The 15,915-nt window shown below is 35.3% G+C and overlaps 1 protein-coding gene across 1 annotated transcript; it reads right to left on the bottom strand.

Annotated features, from left to right (window-relative positions):
* Positions 1-4,010: 4,010 nt before the first annotated feature.
* arr3b (arrestin 3b, retinal (X-arrestin)) lies at positions 4,011-13,020 on the bottom strand. Its single transcript, XM_051127953.1, has 15 exons — positions 12,962-13,020; positions 11,042-11,075; positions 10,591-10,621; positions 10,191-10,251; positions 9,022-9,066; positions 8,746-8,939; positions 8,606-8,665; positions 8,449-8,525; positions 8,225-8,360; positions 8,037-8,121; positions 5,656-5,728; positions 5,351-5,488; positions 5,061-5,165; positions 4,782-4,831; positions 4,011-4,443 (listed from the first exon to the last, which is right to left on the bottom strand). The coding sequence occupies exons 2-15, from the start codon at positions 11,047-11,049 to the stop codon at positions 4,406-4,408; spliced, it is 1,101 nt and encodes a 366-aa protein (XP_050983910.1). The 5' UTR covers positions 11,050-11,075; positions 12,962-13,020; the 3' UTR covers positions 4,011-4,405.
* Between the last annotated feature and the right edge of the window lie 2,895 nt (positions 13,021-15,915).

Here is a 15,915-nt window from a genome sequence, read left to right as displayed (position 1 = left end):
ATATTTGGGCTTTTTATGCCTTTTATTGTGATAGAACAGTAGAGAGATGACAGGAAAGAGGGGAGCGGGATCGGCAAAGGACCTCGAGACGGGAATCGAACTCGAGTCACCGTGAGCGCAGTTGCGCTATATGTCATAACAAGATTATAACATAAATAACATCATAACAAGAAATAGTTTAATAGCTATGATACTGGATTTGAAATCAAATGTTTGCATAGTTATGACAGAAAATGCTAGCATCTAACAGTGCCTTGGAAAAAACAATCTTAAAAAATAAAGTTTATGCATAAACCCAAATAGGAAATAAAACAGTTATCGAATAAGCATGTGTCCTATTCTGTGTCCTAAACTCCTGAAACACTGGTGTCTCATTTTAGAGCAGTCAGTGCAATTTAAAAGAAGTCAATTAAATCTGTAAGTGGGGGTGGGTGTGTAAAAAAATATCAGATGTAATCCCCTTTGTAATCACTGGCATTTTTCAAAAGTAACTGTAATTTAATTACATATTTTTTCTCAGTAACTGTAACTAATTACAATTACATTTATTTTGTAATTAAATTACGTAATTCTGTTACATGTAACTAGTTACTCCCCAACACTGCTAGTGACACTCACTGCATTGTTAATTAATATTCATAACACCCATTTAACATTTAACAATACTTAAGATTTGATCTGAAGTCAGTCAGAAGTTTATACACTGCTCAAAAAAATAAAGGGAACACTTAAACAACACAATGTAACTCCAATCACACTTCTGTGAAATCAAACTGCCCACTTAGGAAGCAACACTGATTGACAATCAATTTCACATGCTGTTGTGCAAATGGAATTGACAACGGGTGGAAATTATAGGCAATTAGCAAGACACCCCCAATAAAGGAGTGGTTCTGCAGGTGGTGGCCACAGACCACTTCTCAGTTCCTATGCTTTCTGGCTGATGTTTTGGTCACTTTTGAATGCTGGCGGTGCTTTCACTCTTGTGGTAGCATGAGACGGAGTCTACAACCCACACAAGTGGCTCAGGTAGTGCAGCTCATCCAGGATGGCGCATCAATGCGAGCTGTGGCAGGAAGGTTTGCTGTGTCTGTCAGCGTAGTGTCCAGAGCATGGAGGCGCTACCAGGAGACAGGCCAGTACATCAGGAGACGTGGAGGAGGCCGTAGGAGGGCAACAACCCGGCAGCAGGACCACTACCTCCGCCTTTGTGCCAGAGCCCTGCAGGAATGACCTCCAGCAGGCCACAAATGTGCATGTGTCTGCTCAAACGGTCAGAAACCGACTCCATGAGGGTGGTATGAGGGCCTGACCTCCACAGGTGGGGGTTGTGCTTACAGCCCAACACTGTGCAGGACGTTTGGCATTTGCCAGAGAACACCAAGATTGGCAAATCCGCCACTGGCGCCCTGTGCTCTTCACAGAAGCAGGTTCACACTGAGCACGTGACAGACGTGACAGAGTCTGGAGACACCGTGGAGAACGTTCTGCTGCCTGCAACATCCTCCAGCATGACCTGTTTGGCAGTGGGTCAGTAATGGTGTGGGGTGGCATTTCTTTGGAGAGCCGCACAGCACCTCCATGTGCTCGCCAGAGGTAGCCTGACTGCTATTAGGTACCGAGATGAGATCCTCAGCCCCTTGTGAGACCATATGCCGGTGCGGTTGGCCCTGGGTTCCTCCTAATGCAAGACAATGCTAGACCTCATGTGGCTGGAGTGTGTCAGCAGTTCCTGCAAGACGAAAGCATTGATGCTATGGACTGGCCCGCCCGTTCCCCAGACCTGAATCCAATTGAGCACATCTGGGACATCATGTCTCGCTCCATCCACCAACGCCACGTTGCACCACAGACTGTCCAGGAGTTGGCGGAAGCTTTAGTCCAGGTCTGGGAGGAGATCCCTCAGGAGACCATCCGCCACCTCACCAGGAGTATGCCCAGGCGTTGTAGGGAGGTCATACAGTCACGTGGAGGCCACACACACTACTGAGCCTCATTTTGACTTGTTTTAAGGACATTACATCAAAGTTGGATCAGCCTGTAGTGTGTTTTTCCACTTCAAGTTTGAGTGTGACTGCAAATCCAGACCTCCATGGGTTAATAAATTTGATTTTCATTGATAATTTTTGTGTGATTTTTTTTTTTTGTCAGCACATTCAACTATGTAAAGAACAAAGTATTTAATAAGAATATTTCATTCATTTAGATCTAGGATGTTATTTTAGTGTTCCCTTTATTTTATTTTTTTTGAGCAGTGTATATACATACATTTCTTTAATTCTTCTCTTACTACTATGGGCATGTCTTTATGAAGCGTTAATTTGCAAAAACAAATAACTCAAACTGCAGTTGGCTTTTTGATTATGTAAAAATAACTAAAAAAATACAACTAACACAATGAAACGCAATAACATGATAACAATAAAAAAAAATGTTTTTTAAAAAATAAAAGTAAGATTAGTAAGTAAGATTTGTAATGTTTTTTTAAAATAAGTTTCTTCTGCTCATAAAGCCTGATTTTTTTTTAAAGTTCAGCAAAAACAGTACATTTTTTAAAATATTTGTAAAATTTAAAATAACTGTTTTCTATTTGAGTATATTTTTAAATGTCATTGATTTCTGTGATTTCAAAGCCTAATTTTTAGCATCATTATTCTAGTCACATGATCCTTCAGAAATCATTCTAATATTCTGATTTGCTGCTCAAAAAACTATTATTATTATTATTATTATTATCAGTGTTGGCGAAAGTTACTTTTAAAAGTAATGCATTACAATACTGAGTTACTTCCTAAAAAAGTAACTAGTTACGTTACTTTTAATGGAAAGTAATGCGTTACTTTACTTTTGCGTTACTTTTTAAATCTGGACAGGGCTTGGTTGTTCGTTTTTAATATAACAAGTTCTATTTTTGGCAAATGTAAAAGCCTTTTCACACCAAAAGCCTCAGGCTTTGAGAAAAGTAAATTCACATCTGTACAGTAGACAGCAGAAGAAAAAAAAGTCAACTCTTCAGCAATAAAAAAAGGAAAACAAATGTTAGATCTTGAGTAATTTTTGCTTATTAGTATGGCTGAATTGGATCATCGAAGGTCGGCAGCAAAGACATCAGTTAATAAAATGGTATTAAATGCATAAAGGATATTAGCATTACTTAACATATATTCTGAGTTGAATTTCACAGTTTTTATTCATTTTGAGGAATACTCAATCTGTTTTTTGTGAGTGAGATGAATTAATGGATGTTCACATTTATTCTAAAACTAATATCTTACTCCCGATTTCTCTCAACATGGGGAAAGGAGAGCTTTTAATCAATAAATGGGGGGAAAGTAATAATATTACATAACTCGTGTTACTTGTAATGCGTTACCCCCAACGCTGATTATTATGTTGAATACAGCTGAGTAGAATTTTTTTCAGGTTTAATCTAAAAGAGAAATCTTTCGGAATATTATGAATGTCTTCATCATCACTTTTGATCAATTTAAAACATCCCTGCTAAATAAAAATATTAATTTTTATAATTCCTTTTAATAAATAAATAAATATTATACTGACCCCAAGCTTTTGAATGGTATAGTATATAATATAATTGTACAAAAGCTTTTTATTTCAGATGCTGATCTTTGGATCTTTCTTTTCATCAAAGAATCCTAAAAAATGTACTCAGCTGTTTTAAATATTTATAATAATAATAATATGTTTCTTGAACAGCATATTAAAATTGTTTCTGAAGAATCACTGAGGACTGGAGTAATGATGCTGAAGATTTAGCTTTGATAACAGGAATAAATTACATTTTAAAATATATTCAAATAGAAAACATATTTCAAATAGTAAAAATATTTTAAAAATTTTACTGATTTGCTGTTCTTTGGATCAGATAAATGCAGCCTTGGTGAGCAGAAGAGACTTAATAAATAATAATTAACTACTTCACTGCTCCCCTGCATATATAGCCATGATGAAGGATAAAGGATGAGGAAAGACTTTGCTAGTGGTCCAAATAACAGTCCAGTGTTTATTAATGTCCACCATCGCCACACAGACCACAACATGCTAAATACAATTTAATATAATAATACATTTAAAGTAAGTTGTTTGGTACTTCTTCATATTTTACATTCACAATACAAAAAGAAACTAAAACATGATTAATCTGAGTTCCCACGACAAAGGCAGAAGAAATAAACATGACATCAGCATCAGATCAATGCTTGATTTCAGTGTCATTGAGTTCACCTTAGTGTACAAGGCCTTTAGCCCACGTTTAACATTATACAGCTAATACACAGGTATTTGCAACAAGGAAGCATCTACAGCCTATGGCTCATGAAATGAGGTTGTTTGGATTTTGCATCTATTCCTGAGTGTCTCTCCTTTTCTGACTTGCTCCTCTCTGTCACTGGTTGTAGAATCTATTCAAGGTTGATATCAGTCCTGGATTTTAATAAAAGAAGAAAAAAAAGTTATATTTTTTGTTTTTGTTAAGCCTTAAAGTTTAACATTCTTTCTTTCTAATGGGAAAGATAGGAAATAAGTTTACATTGATACTTACACTTCTGCTCAATTTGAGAATGCACAAGGATGAGAAAATTATGCTTTTTAGAATTTTTCTTAGCAGTGCTAAGTTTATAAACAAGGTATAATGTGTATTATTTGAATTTTAAATAAGTTATAGTCACATTTACAGAACTATCCTTGGAAAAGTGGACTATAAATGTCACACAGACACACAAGGCCGCCTCATTTTACATATAAAAGAACAGAAACCTCACCTGCTGGTTTAGGTGACATCAGAACCAGTGGAAGCTCAGCGTTAATATCACTGTGTACAGAAGATAAACATGTACTGAGTACTTTCACTGCTCACAATGGTAAACCACATCACACTATGTACTGCTGGATTTATTTTCATTGACCAAGTAACTAAACAGACTGTTCCTTGTTTAGTATCAAGGGAAAGATCTTCCTTAATAGCACAGCAAAAGACATCAGAAAAAGAAGGAGGTAAAATGCTGAGACATTAGGATGAAAGCAAAAATGAAGATCCAAACCTTGATGTTAGGCTTCCCAAGAGACCGCCTCCCATCATGAGGGTAACCTTAATTTTGTAGGAAACAACAAGGCCTTGCATTTGTTTATCCACGTTCGGTAACAGCCTGCAGAAAGACAGATTCAGATAAGTCAGTGTTTATCTGCCTGTGCATTTTTAGAAATAAAAATATTTTGATGTTTTTAAAATATAAAAATTTAAAGCATAAAAATTTGTCAAATGCAGATGACTTTTAGTTTCAAACTACCAATTTAAGTATATATTCAGTTGTTGTAATAAAGATTAACTGACATTGTCGAAGAAGCCAAGTTGGTGTCTTCATCTTTCAGTTTGCCATCCAGTGAAAGACCACGTTTCTCTTTGTTATTGGCAAGCAGAGGAGTGACTCTATATTCCTTCTCAAAGGTGGAGTTTGCATTAATCTGGTCCCTGTTACAAAAAAAAGGGGTTTTCACCTCTTAAGACCAATCATAGACAAACTTCTAAAAAAATGTCTGTAAAATTATTCTATTATTTGACTGATCAGTTAAGCCTTATTTATTAAATCTGCAACAAAAATACCAACAACTTTTGTTGTGTGAAGTTTTTTGACTCACCCAAATTCTTCACTCAGGACACATTTGTCGTATTTGTCCGAAGAGTAAAGCAGTACATCTGTAATTTGGTAAACTAAAACACACAATGAGCTAGTTTATTCTGGATCATTGTGGGAAACACATATGTGACCCTGGACCACAAAACCAGTCTTAAGTCGCTGGGGTATATTTGTAGCAGTAGCCAAAAATACATTATATGGGTCAAAATTATTGATTTTTCTTTTATGGCAAAAATCATTAGGAAATTAAGTAAAATATCATGTTCCATTTAGATATTTTGTAACATTCCTACTGTAAATATATGAAAACTTAATTTTTGATTAGTAATATGCATTAAGAACTTTATTTGGACAACTTCAAAATTTGGCAGTTTTCTCACTATCTAGATTTTTTTGCACCCTCAGATTCCAGATTTTCAAATAGTTGTATCACAGCCAAATTCTGTCCTACCCTAACAAACCATACATCAATGTAAAGCTTATTTATTCAGCTTTTATTGAGCTTTGACGTATAAATCTCATAAACAAAACCCTTATGACTGGTTTTGTGAGTCACATACTTAAAAGCAATAATAAATCATTCTTAATGGTGCTATATACGATTTTAACCACTAGATGTCGCACGGGACCACCGCATTTCAGACCAAAACCAACACTTCTGGCACACCTCTGCCCGCAACATATAAAGAAAACGGGATATATAATGATACAGAGATCAATTTGGCTAAACAATGCTAAATAATGTCAAAAGTCATGAGGTAAGTGTTAGGCTACGCTAATACAGAAACACGGCGTATGGAAGTTTGCCGTAAAAGGAGAAGTTCACTTTCAGAACAAAAATTTTGAGATAATTTACTCGCCCCCGTGATGTTGTGTCTTTCTTTCTTCAGTCGTAAAGAAATTATGTTTCTTGAGGAAAACATTTCAGGATTTTTCTCCATATAGTGGAATTCTTGGTGCCCGCGAGTTTAAACTTCCAAAATGCAGTTTAAATGCATTTTAAATTTTTAAACGTAGAACGATTTTTAAGTTGGGGGAAAAAAATCAGATGGGAGTTTTTTCATATGTTTAGTGTTACCAAGTCTGCGGTTTTCCCGCGGAATTGGGCTACTTTAATACTGTTGCCGCGGGTTGTTTTTAATGTCCGTGGGTTGAAGCGATCCCAGAAACGTAATATTTAGCCCCTGGAATGCTAATTTTACCAGGGGAATCCCACCAAAAAACGTGTATTTTATCCCCCAGAACCATATTTTTCTCAGGGGACCCTCTCGAAATGCGATTGGGCTACTTCTGGGCCAGTTTAAGTAGCAATTGGGCGGGTTTTGCTATGAAAACCTGCCAACCCTGCCTTACTGTATTGACTCAGATTACACAGATCTCATCGCAGAGCTAGACAAGACGAGATTTTAAGGTTAAAAAGTACATAGATTGTACTTTTTTTTCCTTTTTTCTATTTTCTTTTTTTTCTTTAGAAAATTACCCATCATTTCGCTAGATAAGACCCTTATTCCTTGACTGAAGCTGTATTTAAACTGCATTTTGGAAGTTCAAACTCGCATATAAGTCCACTATATGGAGAACATTCCTGAAATGTTTTCCTCAAGAAACAGAATTTCTTTACGACTGAAGAAAGAAAGACATGAACATCATGGATGACAAGGGGGTGAGTAAATTACCTGTAAATTTTTGTTCTGGAAGTGAAATCTCCTTCAGCAGAAAGCAGATGGGCTTCACCAACAGAAACCTTCACAGAATTTGTAATGGTTTCCACTGCAAAATAAGTCTGATAAAGAGCATCCATCAATCATAAAAAGTGCTCCACACGGCTAAAGGGGATTGGGGGATGTCGATATAAGCCAATAGGAGGCTGTTTTTCCTTTGCTGTAAACAAAACTTGGTTCTTGCGAGACTAACATATTCTTACCAGAGCTTACGCTACGTCATCCACTGAAACGCTACTCTCCCGTCAACGTGTGGACGACAGTTAGTGGAAGTTAGAGATTACGGCTTACAAAGTTTTACATATAGATATTTTTCTTACACAAACACAACAGGTTGCTTCAGAAGGCCTATATTAACCCCCCGGAGCTGTGTGGAACACTTTTTATGATGGGTGGATGCACTTTATCAGACTTCAAAATCTCAACACCCATTCACTGCCAAGCTTGGAAGAGCCAGGACAATTTTTAATGTAACTCCAACTGTATTTGTCTAAACACATGGAAACACATATACACCTAGAATGGCTTAAGGGTGAGTAAATCATGCGGTAATTTTCATTTTTGGGTTAGCTATCTCTTTAAATCCAATACAAGTCCCATTATAACCATTACAAATTCTATAAGGGTTTCTATAGTTTTTTGGAATAGTAAAAATACTTACTACTGATTTTGATTTTCTTCACTACTTTACTGGTCTCATTATTCACTTTCACTTTGATAGGAATGCTATCTCCGTGATAGTAGAGCTGAAGGGTGAGAAATCAACAGTGAATGCAGACATATAGCTGCATATATTGAAAGCATTACAATTTCATAAATCATCTACAACAGCCATTCAAAGCACTGTACCTCTTTCTCCATGGAGGCCTCCATGTGAATTGGTTTGTCTGCAGTGATAAACTGTTTGTTGATATCGGTTTTGGGTCCGGCTGCCAGCTCATTTGGTGCGTACTGGATTTTACGAATTATTAAACGGCAAGTGTCTCTATTATTGATAGAAATATTAGAATTAGGATAAAAATGTAATTGTTTAGTCACAGAGTATCGTAATGTTAAAATGGAGCAGGACATACTTCTTGTCAACTTTATCATCTACCTCGTCTTCTTCATTTGCAATATAGGCTTTGACTTCATAGTCAACCCCGCAAGGCTGTAAAAGTAAACATATTATATATTAGAGAAACATTTGTGAGTGTATTTGTGCATGTGCATGTATTTGTGCTACTGTACCTTCCCGGCATCCTCTGGTGCTGGTTGAAGTGACACTGAGCATGGAAGATGTACTGGAATCTGAGACAAAACAGGACAGACACAAATGAAGGACATCCTTGATTGTTTTCTCAATGCTTAAAGCATAACTATTAATTTACATCAAAAGTGAAGGGATGTCCTTGGTCTCCAACTTTCTTCAAAAGCGCATCCTGCATTGGTGTGTTTGGGGGCTTGCTTCCCTGAACGGGATACATCTGAATGCGCTTTATCCAAATGTCTTTTCTGAAGGAAACTCCAATCACATCCAGATCTTCTCGTCCATAGCGGAAGGCACATGCAAGCTGTACCCACACTAAAAAAAATAAGTTAAGAATATAAATAAATGAAATTAATGACAAATTTTTGTCATGACAATGTGTTAAATTAAATTGTACCTTTCCTTCCATTAAGAGCTGAAGGATCAATCTTGAGCACTCCATCTGAGAAGGAAATAATAAGTCTTTTAAAGTAGAAAAGTGTGGTGTGTATATATACATACACTGCCATTCAAAAGTTTGGGATTAGTAAGGTTTTAAAGTTTTTTAACATTTTAAGTCTCTTATGCTTATTAAAGTTCCATTTATTTGATCAAATAATATTATAACCATACGTAATATTATGAAATATTATTGCAATTTAAAATAACAGTTTTCTATTTTAATATACTTTTAAATATAATTTATTTCTGTGACGCAAAGCTGAATTTTTAGCATCATTACTCCAGCTTTAAGTGTCACAGTAATTATTCTAATGTTGATGTGTGACTATGGACCACAAAACCAGTTATAGGTGTAATTTTTTTTTAATTTCTGAGCAGAAAAAATAAGCTTTCCATTGATGTATGATTTGTTAGGATAGGACAATATTTGGCAAGATACAACTATTTAAAATCTGAAATCTGAGAGTGCAAAAAAAATCTAAATATTGAGAAAATCGCTTTTAAAGTTGTCCAAATGAAGTTCTTAGCAATGCATATTACTAATCAAAAATTAAGTTTTGATATATTTACGGTAGGAAATTTACAAAATATCTTCATGGAACATGATCTATACTTAATATCCTAATGATTTTTCGCATAAAAGAAAAATCAATAACTTTGACCCATTGAATTTATTTTTGGCTAATGTTACAAATATACCCATGCTACTTATGACTGGTTTTGTGATCCAGGGTCACATTTATGTTGGAAACTGTTGTGCTGCTTAGTTATTTTTTGGAAATTTTTGATACTTTTTCTTCCTTGATGAATAAAAATTGTAAAAAGCATTTATTTAAAAATGCTTTTTACAAGGTCAGTAAATGTTTTCTTTCTTTCTTTCTTTGAAAGAAAATTAATACTATTATTCAGCAAGGATATGTTAAAGTAAAAAAAAAAAGAGTGGTAGTAAAGACTTATATTGTTAGATAAGAATGCAGTATTGATGAGCAAAAAATACTTAAAAAACATTAAAAATCTTATTTATCCCAAACTTTTGAACGGTAGTGTATACATTTAAATGAAAAAGTAAAAACATCCCACAATTTTAATAATAATGTTTTAAACATAAAGTAGCCAAGAACGTACCAACTGGGTCAACACGTTCCACGTGGTCCACAAAGTCTCTTCTCCCCAAATAAAGGCATAACTGGAATACAAGATTGTTGAAATGATTATCCTGTGTATCACGCTTGTGTCTTATAAATATGTCGAGAGCAGGATTGCCAAATCTGCACTTTTTCCACAGAATGGGGCTACCTTTAAACTTTTGCCAGAGATTGCTACATTCCCAGCCTGGCATATTGCACAATGTGTAATGCCTATGTGAATATGTAAAATGTCTGTTTTAGGTATTGGAGTGGCATGTTTTAAGTTTTGATGTTTAGGATAGAGACATTGGCCTAGTTTTAATACTAAGATCTGGCAATCCTGGTTGAGAGCATGTGCATGTGGAGCAGATGAAAAGTAATGGGAGGTGTAGCCTTACCGAACCATTACCACTCGTCTTCTTGTAAATCCTGTTGAAATGACATACAGTCTTGATATTATAATTTTTGATAATCATCTTTGAGATTTCAATATCTGCTGATTTTGCATGGTTTTAATATGTTAGTCTGTATGAGGTGATTAGTCATCTGCATATGCTAAGCTTTGCACTGTTACTTTAAAACTCTTGTAGTAATCCTGTCAATCCACTCTAAAAGGGATTTCTTATAATCTGGTAATCCACTAGGATTGAAGACCAAAAAGACTTCAGATTTAATACTACTAGTGAACAGGGTGTAGGAACATTGCACGAAGGCTGTCAATCTAGAGAGGTGTCATAAATATGAATATAATATTAAATAGTCTGTAGGATACAGAGAAATCATGGTATTAAACGCCTTTTTATGATGTCTTTATAAAATGTTAGAATAGGTGAATATGCACACACTTACTTTGCCATGGTTATGGAAAGTCAGCTGAAGTGTTCTGAAATGAGAAGTGAAAAGGTTGCAGTGTAAAATGTGCCAGTGGAGGGCAGTCACTTGATTTGGCAACATTAAAAGTACCAGCATCCTTCCCTGAATTGCAAACATTGTTTGGAAAACCATTCATGTTTATATGTCGTCTTGCTGAGATTTCAATCCTCTAGGGCTAATCAGGGAAGACCAGATTAGAATAACGATAGACTGCCTCATAATCCTTCACAGAAGCCGCACTCAGGATTAGCTCTTATCTGTTTTTAATGTGTCTCTGTGAATGAGGCCAACCATTTCAAACACTGGAAGTGCCAAAACAATGATATTTTTAAAAAAATGCAATGTAATGAATATTGAAACACTATGCTTGAAAGTTTTTAGTCAACTTTGTCACATATGGGTGCAAAATAAGTGCAAAATGTGCACAATATATTCTAACAGAAGTCAAGTTAAATTCCTCTAAACTATTTTGGAATATTTAAATATAAAAATTTTAACTAATATTTAAATATTGTAAAGTCTAAGTAAGAGCATCACAACAAATAAGCTGAATTAATTATCTATTTATGTGTAAATGAGTATAAATAAATCACAAATATAAGACACTTATTTAGCCAGCAAAATTCATCCATTATGCTCTTGTTTAAAAATCAGACTATATTTCTAGTGTGACTTCAGTTAAACTGATTTGCTGGTTCAAACGTAATGAAGTGAAGCACTTTTTTTAGTTGTTGTGCTATAGAAATGATAACAAATTACAATGATCACAGTCTTTTCTCTAGTGCAATCAAGAGGCAAAGTCTAAGCATGATATGTCATATTTAGATGATTGTACTGATGATAATCTTGATATAGATAACCTCATTCCTTCAGGTAAGGGTTATATCAGTTAGCATCATGTTTAGGCTCAGGAATACATGGCAAGCAAAACACTGAATATGCAAACAACTGATGCTCCTCAGTCTCTAGTCTACAAGACAGCATCTTGTTATCTTTGTATTTAAGTACAAAAGCACTCACTGGTGCAGTACTGTTTTACAAAAATGTAATGCAAGGATAAATTGCACCCTTTAAAAATGTACCATGCACTTTGAAATGGTACCATCCTAGTGTCAGCTTTTGTACCTTTTTATCTGAGAGGTAGAAAATAACGTTTCAGTACACAAAGTCAAAATTGTACCTTTTGGGGTACAACAGATGTTTTTTACCAGTTTCAGCTTTAACAATTGAGTTGTGTCAGCCTTTGGTTACCATATAGCACAACTTTTATCTGAGCGGCGACCTTTGCCGCGGCGACCTTTGCCGATCCCGCTCCTCTCTCTCTCCACCCAGTAGTTTCTTGTCATATCTCTACTGTTCTGTCCATTAAAGGCACAAAAAAGCCTAAAAATATAACTTAAAAAAAAATTAAGTTTAGCAGCTGGCTTAACATTTTAAGTTAAATCAACTTAAAAGTACAAGTCATTTAAACTTATTTTATTGTAGTGAGTTGAAATATCTTGTACTTTTAAGTTGATTTAACTTTTAAGGCAGCTGCTGAACTGATACTGGAGAACATTTTTACAGTGTTGTTACTAGAGCAGTATCCTTAAAAGGACATCTTTGTACCTTTATTAGCCCTAATAGGTACATATTAGTACCTTAAAGTAGTAATACATACCCTTAAGGTATTAATATGCACCTATTAGGGGTAAAAAAAAGATGTCCTTTTAACAGTACTGTTGCAGTGACAAGCTGTTGTACCCCAAAAGGTACAATTCTGGCCCTTTTTTTACAACCAGGAATGCTAATATACACATTCACATTGAACAATATCATATAAACTAAATCCAAATCAGTAGCTGTACCTCAAAGTCTAAGTCTGTTTCCTCATTGTGATGAAAGTTTAGATCTTACCTGGTTTTGGGAGGCTGTCCTCTGCACTGTTGCACCTGAGCTTGGTTCTATAGCCGGTGTTGTTAGTTTCCTAGTGTGTTCCCCAGTTTGTCTTGTCTGCCTTTATAGTGCAATCTCTCCTCCCTCTCTTTGGCTTACACAGACTACGTTATAAAATGTTCATTTCGCTCCCAATCCTATTAGTTGATTAGTACTCGTCTTTTTCTGGCTACAATATGTATAAAAATAGACAGAATTGGACTTAGGGATTAGCTATTGTGGAGTACATGTATGAATGAGAGTGTCAGCCTCAGGGTCATTCAGTTGGACTACAGAACTGTGATATTACGTTTGCATCGCTTGTCTGTGTACAGAGCTCCACCTCCAACATAGCATGTGTCCATTTCAGGCATGTCCTCACCGTGGAATCACTGAGGCCAAAATAACAATAACAACTGCTCCTAAAGCCTCATATGATGCAGCATGTTCATCCTAACAGGTACACTCAGCTTTAAAACTCCTGCTTGCATTGTTGCTGTTGGTGTAATAAATTCATAACTGGTTTTCTTGTCATTGGTCTTCTAGGGTTTCAAGGGAATGAGGTAGGTGTCAAACTATTTTAAAACATCGGCTGCTTCAAAAGAAGTTAGAGGAACTTGTCATTGTAACCTCAGGGGGATTTGTGATCGTGACATACAGTTCAAACAGCTGGTTGGCTGCTAGTACAGTATTTGAACTAACCAGTACACTACCCTCAACATTTCTTTGAGATAAACAGACATACGTGAAATTCACTGTGAGAAATCCATTTGCTATTTGATAACTCTAGTAGTGTTTGGATGGCTTAGCAAAGATGGCTTAGGTCTACCAATCACAATTACAAAGGTGGAGGTCAAAAAGGTCAAAATGCATCTGCGCTAATGCAGAATATCTTTAGCTATAGAGTTTTTTCATCAACTGGGCATATTGGTGCACTGAACTTAATCCCACTGAACTGAACAGAACTTGCAAATTTTGCTGATTATCGCTGCTGAAAATGGTCAATTTTTGTCATGTTTTGGGCTGTACTAATCGGTCAGACGAGGAAAAACATTTGGAGTATTATAGACTGCCAAAAGTTATAACAAATCAAGGAGAACAGTGCAAAAAACCTGTCTGAGGAGCAAAAGGCATTTGTGGTTGGCCAAACTGAACCAGGATTTCCAAGGCAAGAATCTTGACAACATTCATGTTTGTTCTTATCATTTCCGGTCAGGTAGGTGAAATATTAGGTTGATATCTTAATTAATACTGCTCGTACGTATCTTTACACACATACATATAGGTTTTTTATTTTTTTAATCAAATCACATTTTCTTGGTTAAATAAACATTACTTACACAATCAGAAGGAGAGAGAGAGAAATCAATTCTGTTTTATATTTTTAGATTAACAATGTAATCAATATTCTACTGAAGTCAAGTTTAAATCTCATCATGTAAGTGTTTGTTTTTACATTTTTGTTTACATTTTTGCCCCCAGCTATTCTTTTTAATAGTTAACTTTATCAACTTCATTCGTCATCAACGCTCGGTAAATTGTTCAGAGACACAGAGATTTACTTTAAATTTCACAAAGCTGAATACTCACTAAAAACTCCTACAGATCATGTTTTCATGTCATTTTAAGTCTTATTTTGACATATTAAAATGATTATATCTAAGCGTGAGTTATTTACTTAATCACAGCTGATCATAACCAGTCATGTCCAATAATTACCACGATGTCCTCTCATGTGACTTTCCTCCATTAATTCTCAGTTACCTCCCACTAAACCCACCGTACGCTTTATGGGGTCTGTGTCACCGTTGGACAGTGTTTGTTTAGAAAAACGAGTGATTTACACACTTTTTTTAACGTCATATTTTGTAATATATACGTTGTTTTATATTTGTGCTATGAAAATTTTTCTTATCCATTTTTTGGAGGCACGCCTCCCTTACCTCCTTGAAGGAAACATCCCTAAACCAAATTTTATTATACATTTTGCTTGTGGAATAATGAATCATGCCTGACAATAATGCATATCTACAATGTCACTGGTAAGTGAACATCTTTTTAAATGGCACTGCATCCAGAGCACTAGTACTCTCAACTCTCTCTCAGACAACCTATATTATGTTTCTTAAAACAATATGTAAGTATAATTAATATAATAATATAAGCACCATTGTTTTATAAATCACTTTCACTATATGTGATCCTTTGAGGGCTTTATTTAAAGGGTGTTGAATGGAAAACGCAGTGTTTAACATATTGTTAATAATGGAAGTAGTAACAAATCTAATCCTTTTTATGAGGATGAAAGAGAGAGGATCAGACTGGGACGTCTGGACGCTCATCACACCTCACATCTACTGTAACAGATGGTGTAAGGTTATAGGGCCTGCACTCTCTGCTCAGATGGCATGTAAAAGTGTTTTGATCACTATTATGCTCTGTTAACTCTGACACCAACTAGTTAATTATGTGAAATCTATGACTGCAGGTAGTATCAATATATTTGCATAGAAGTGATCACTGAACAAAAGAATACTGACAGACTGCAATTACTTAAAGAATGTAAGGTAAGATGTTCCGTCAGACCTATTTAGGTTTCTGTCACCATTGTGGTGTGCAGCAGTCTATATATAGTTTAAAGTTAAAACATCAGCATATGCAAATAGTATATACAAGCTGTTTTTAAGAGTTTGATTTAATTAGACACAATTGGATATAACGTGTGTATAACTATGACGTTACTTTCAAAACCATTTCGGTAAGACTTCACTTAGGAAAAATGCAGATATGTTATTTTTAGTTTATTTGTAGTAAGGAATGTTGAAAATGACATTTAATGATGATTGTTTACAGAGCCTTCATATGTGTTTTTGCTTTAGAGCTATATTCAAAACTGGTGGTCTAGATGACAACACATGACTTTGCTATCTCCAAAC

Source organism: Labeo rohita, chromosome 14 (genome assembly GCF_022985175.1).
Source record: "Labeo rohita strain BAU-BD-2019 chromosome 14, IGBB_LRoh.1.0, whole genome shotgun sequence".
Taxonomy (NCBI): domain Eukaryota; kingdom Metazoa; phylum Chordata; class Actinopteri; order Cypriniformes; family Cyprinidae; genus Labeo; species Labeo rohita.
This window is presented reverse-complemented; position numbering and strand designations above follow the sequence as displayed.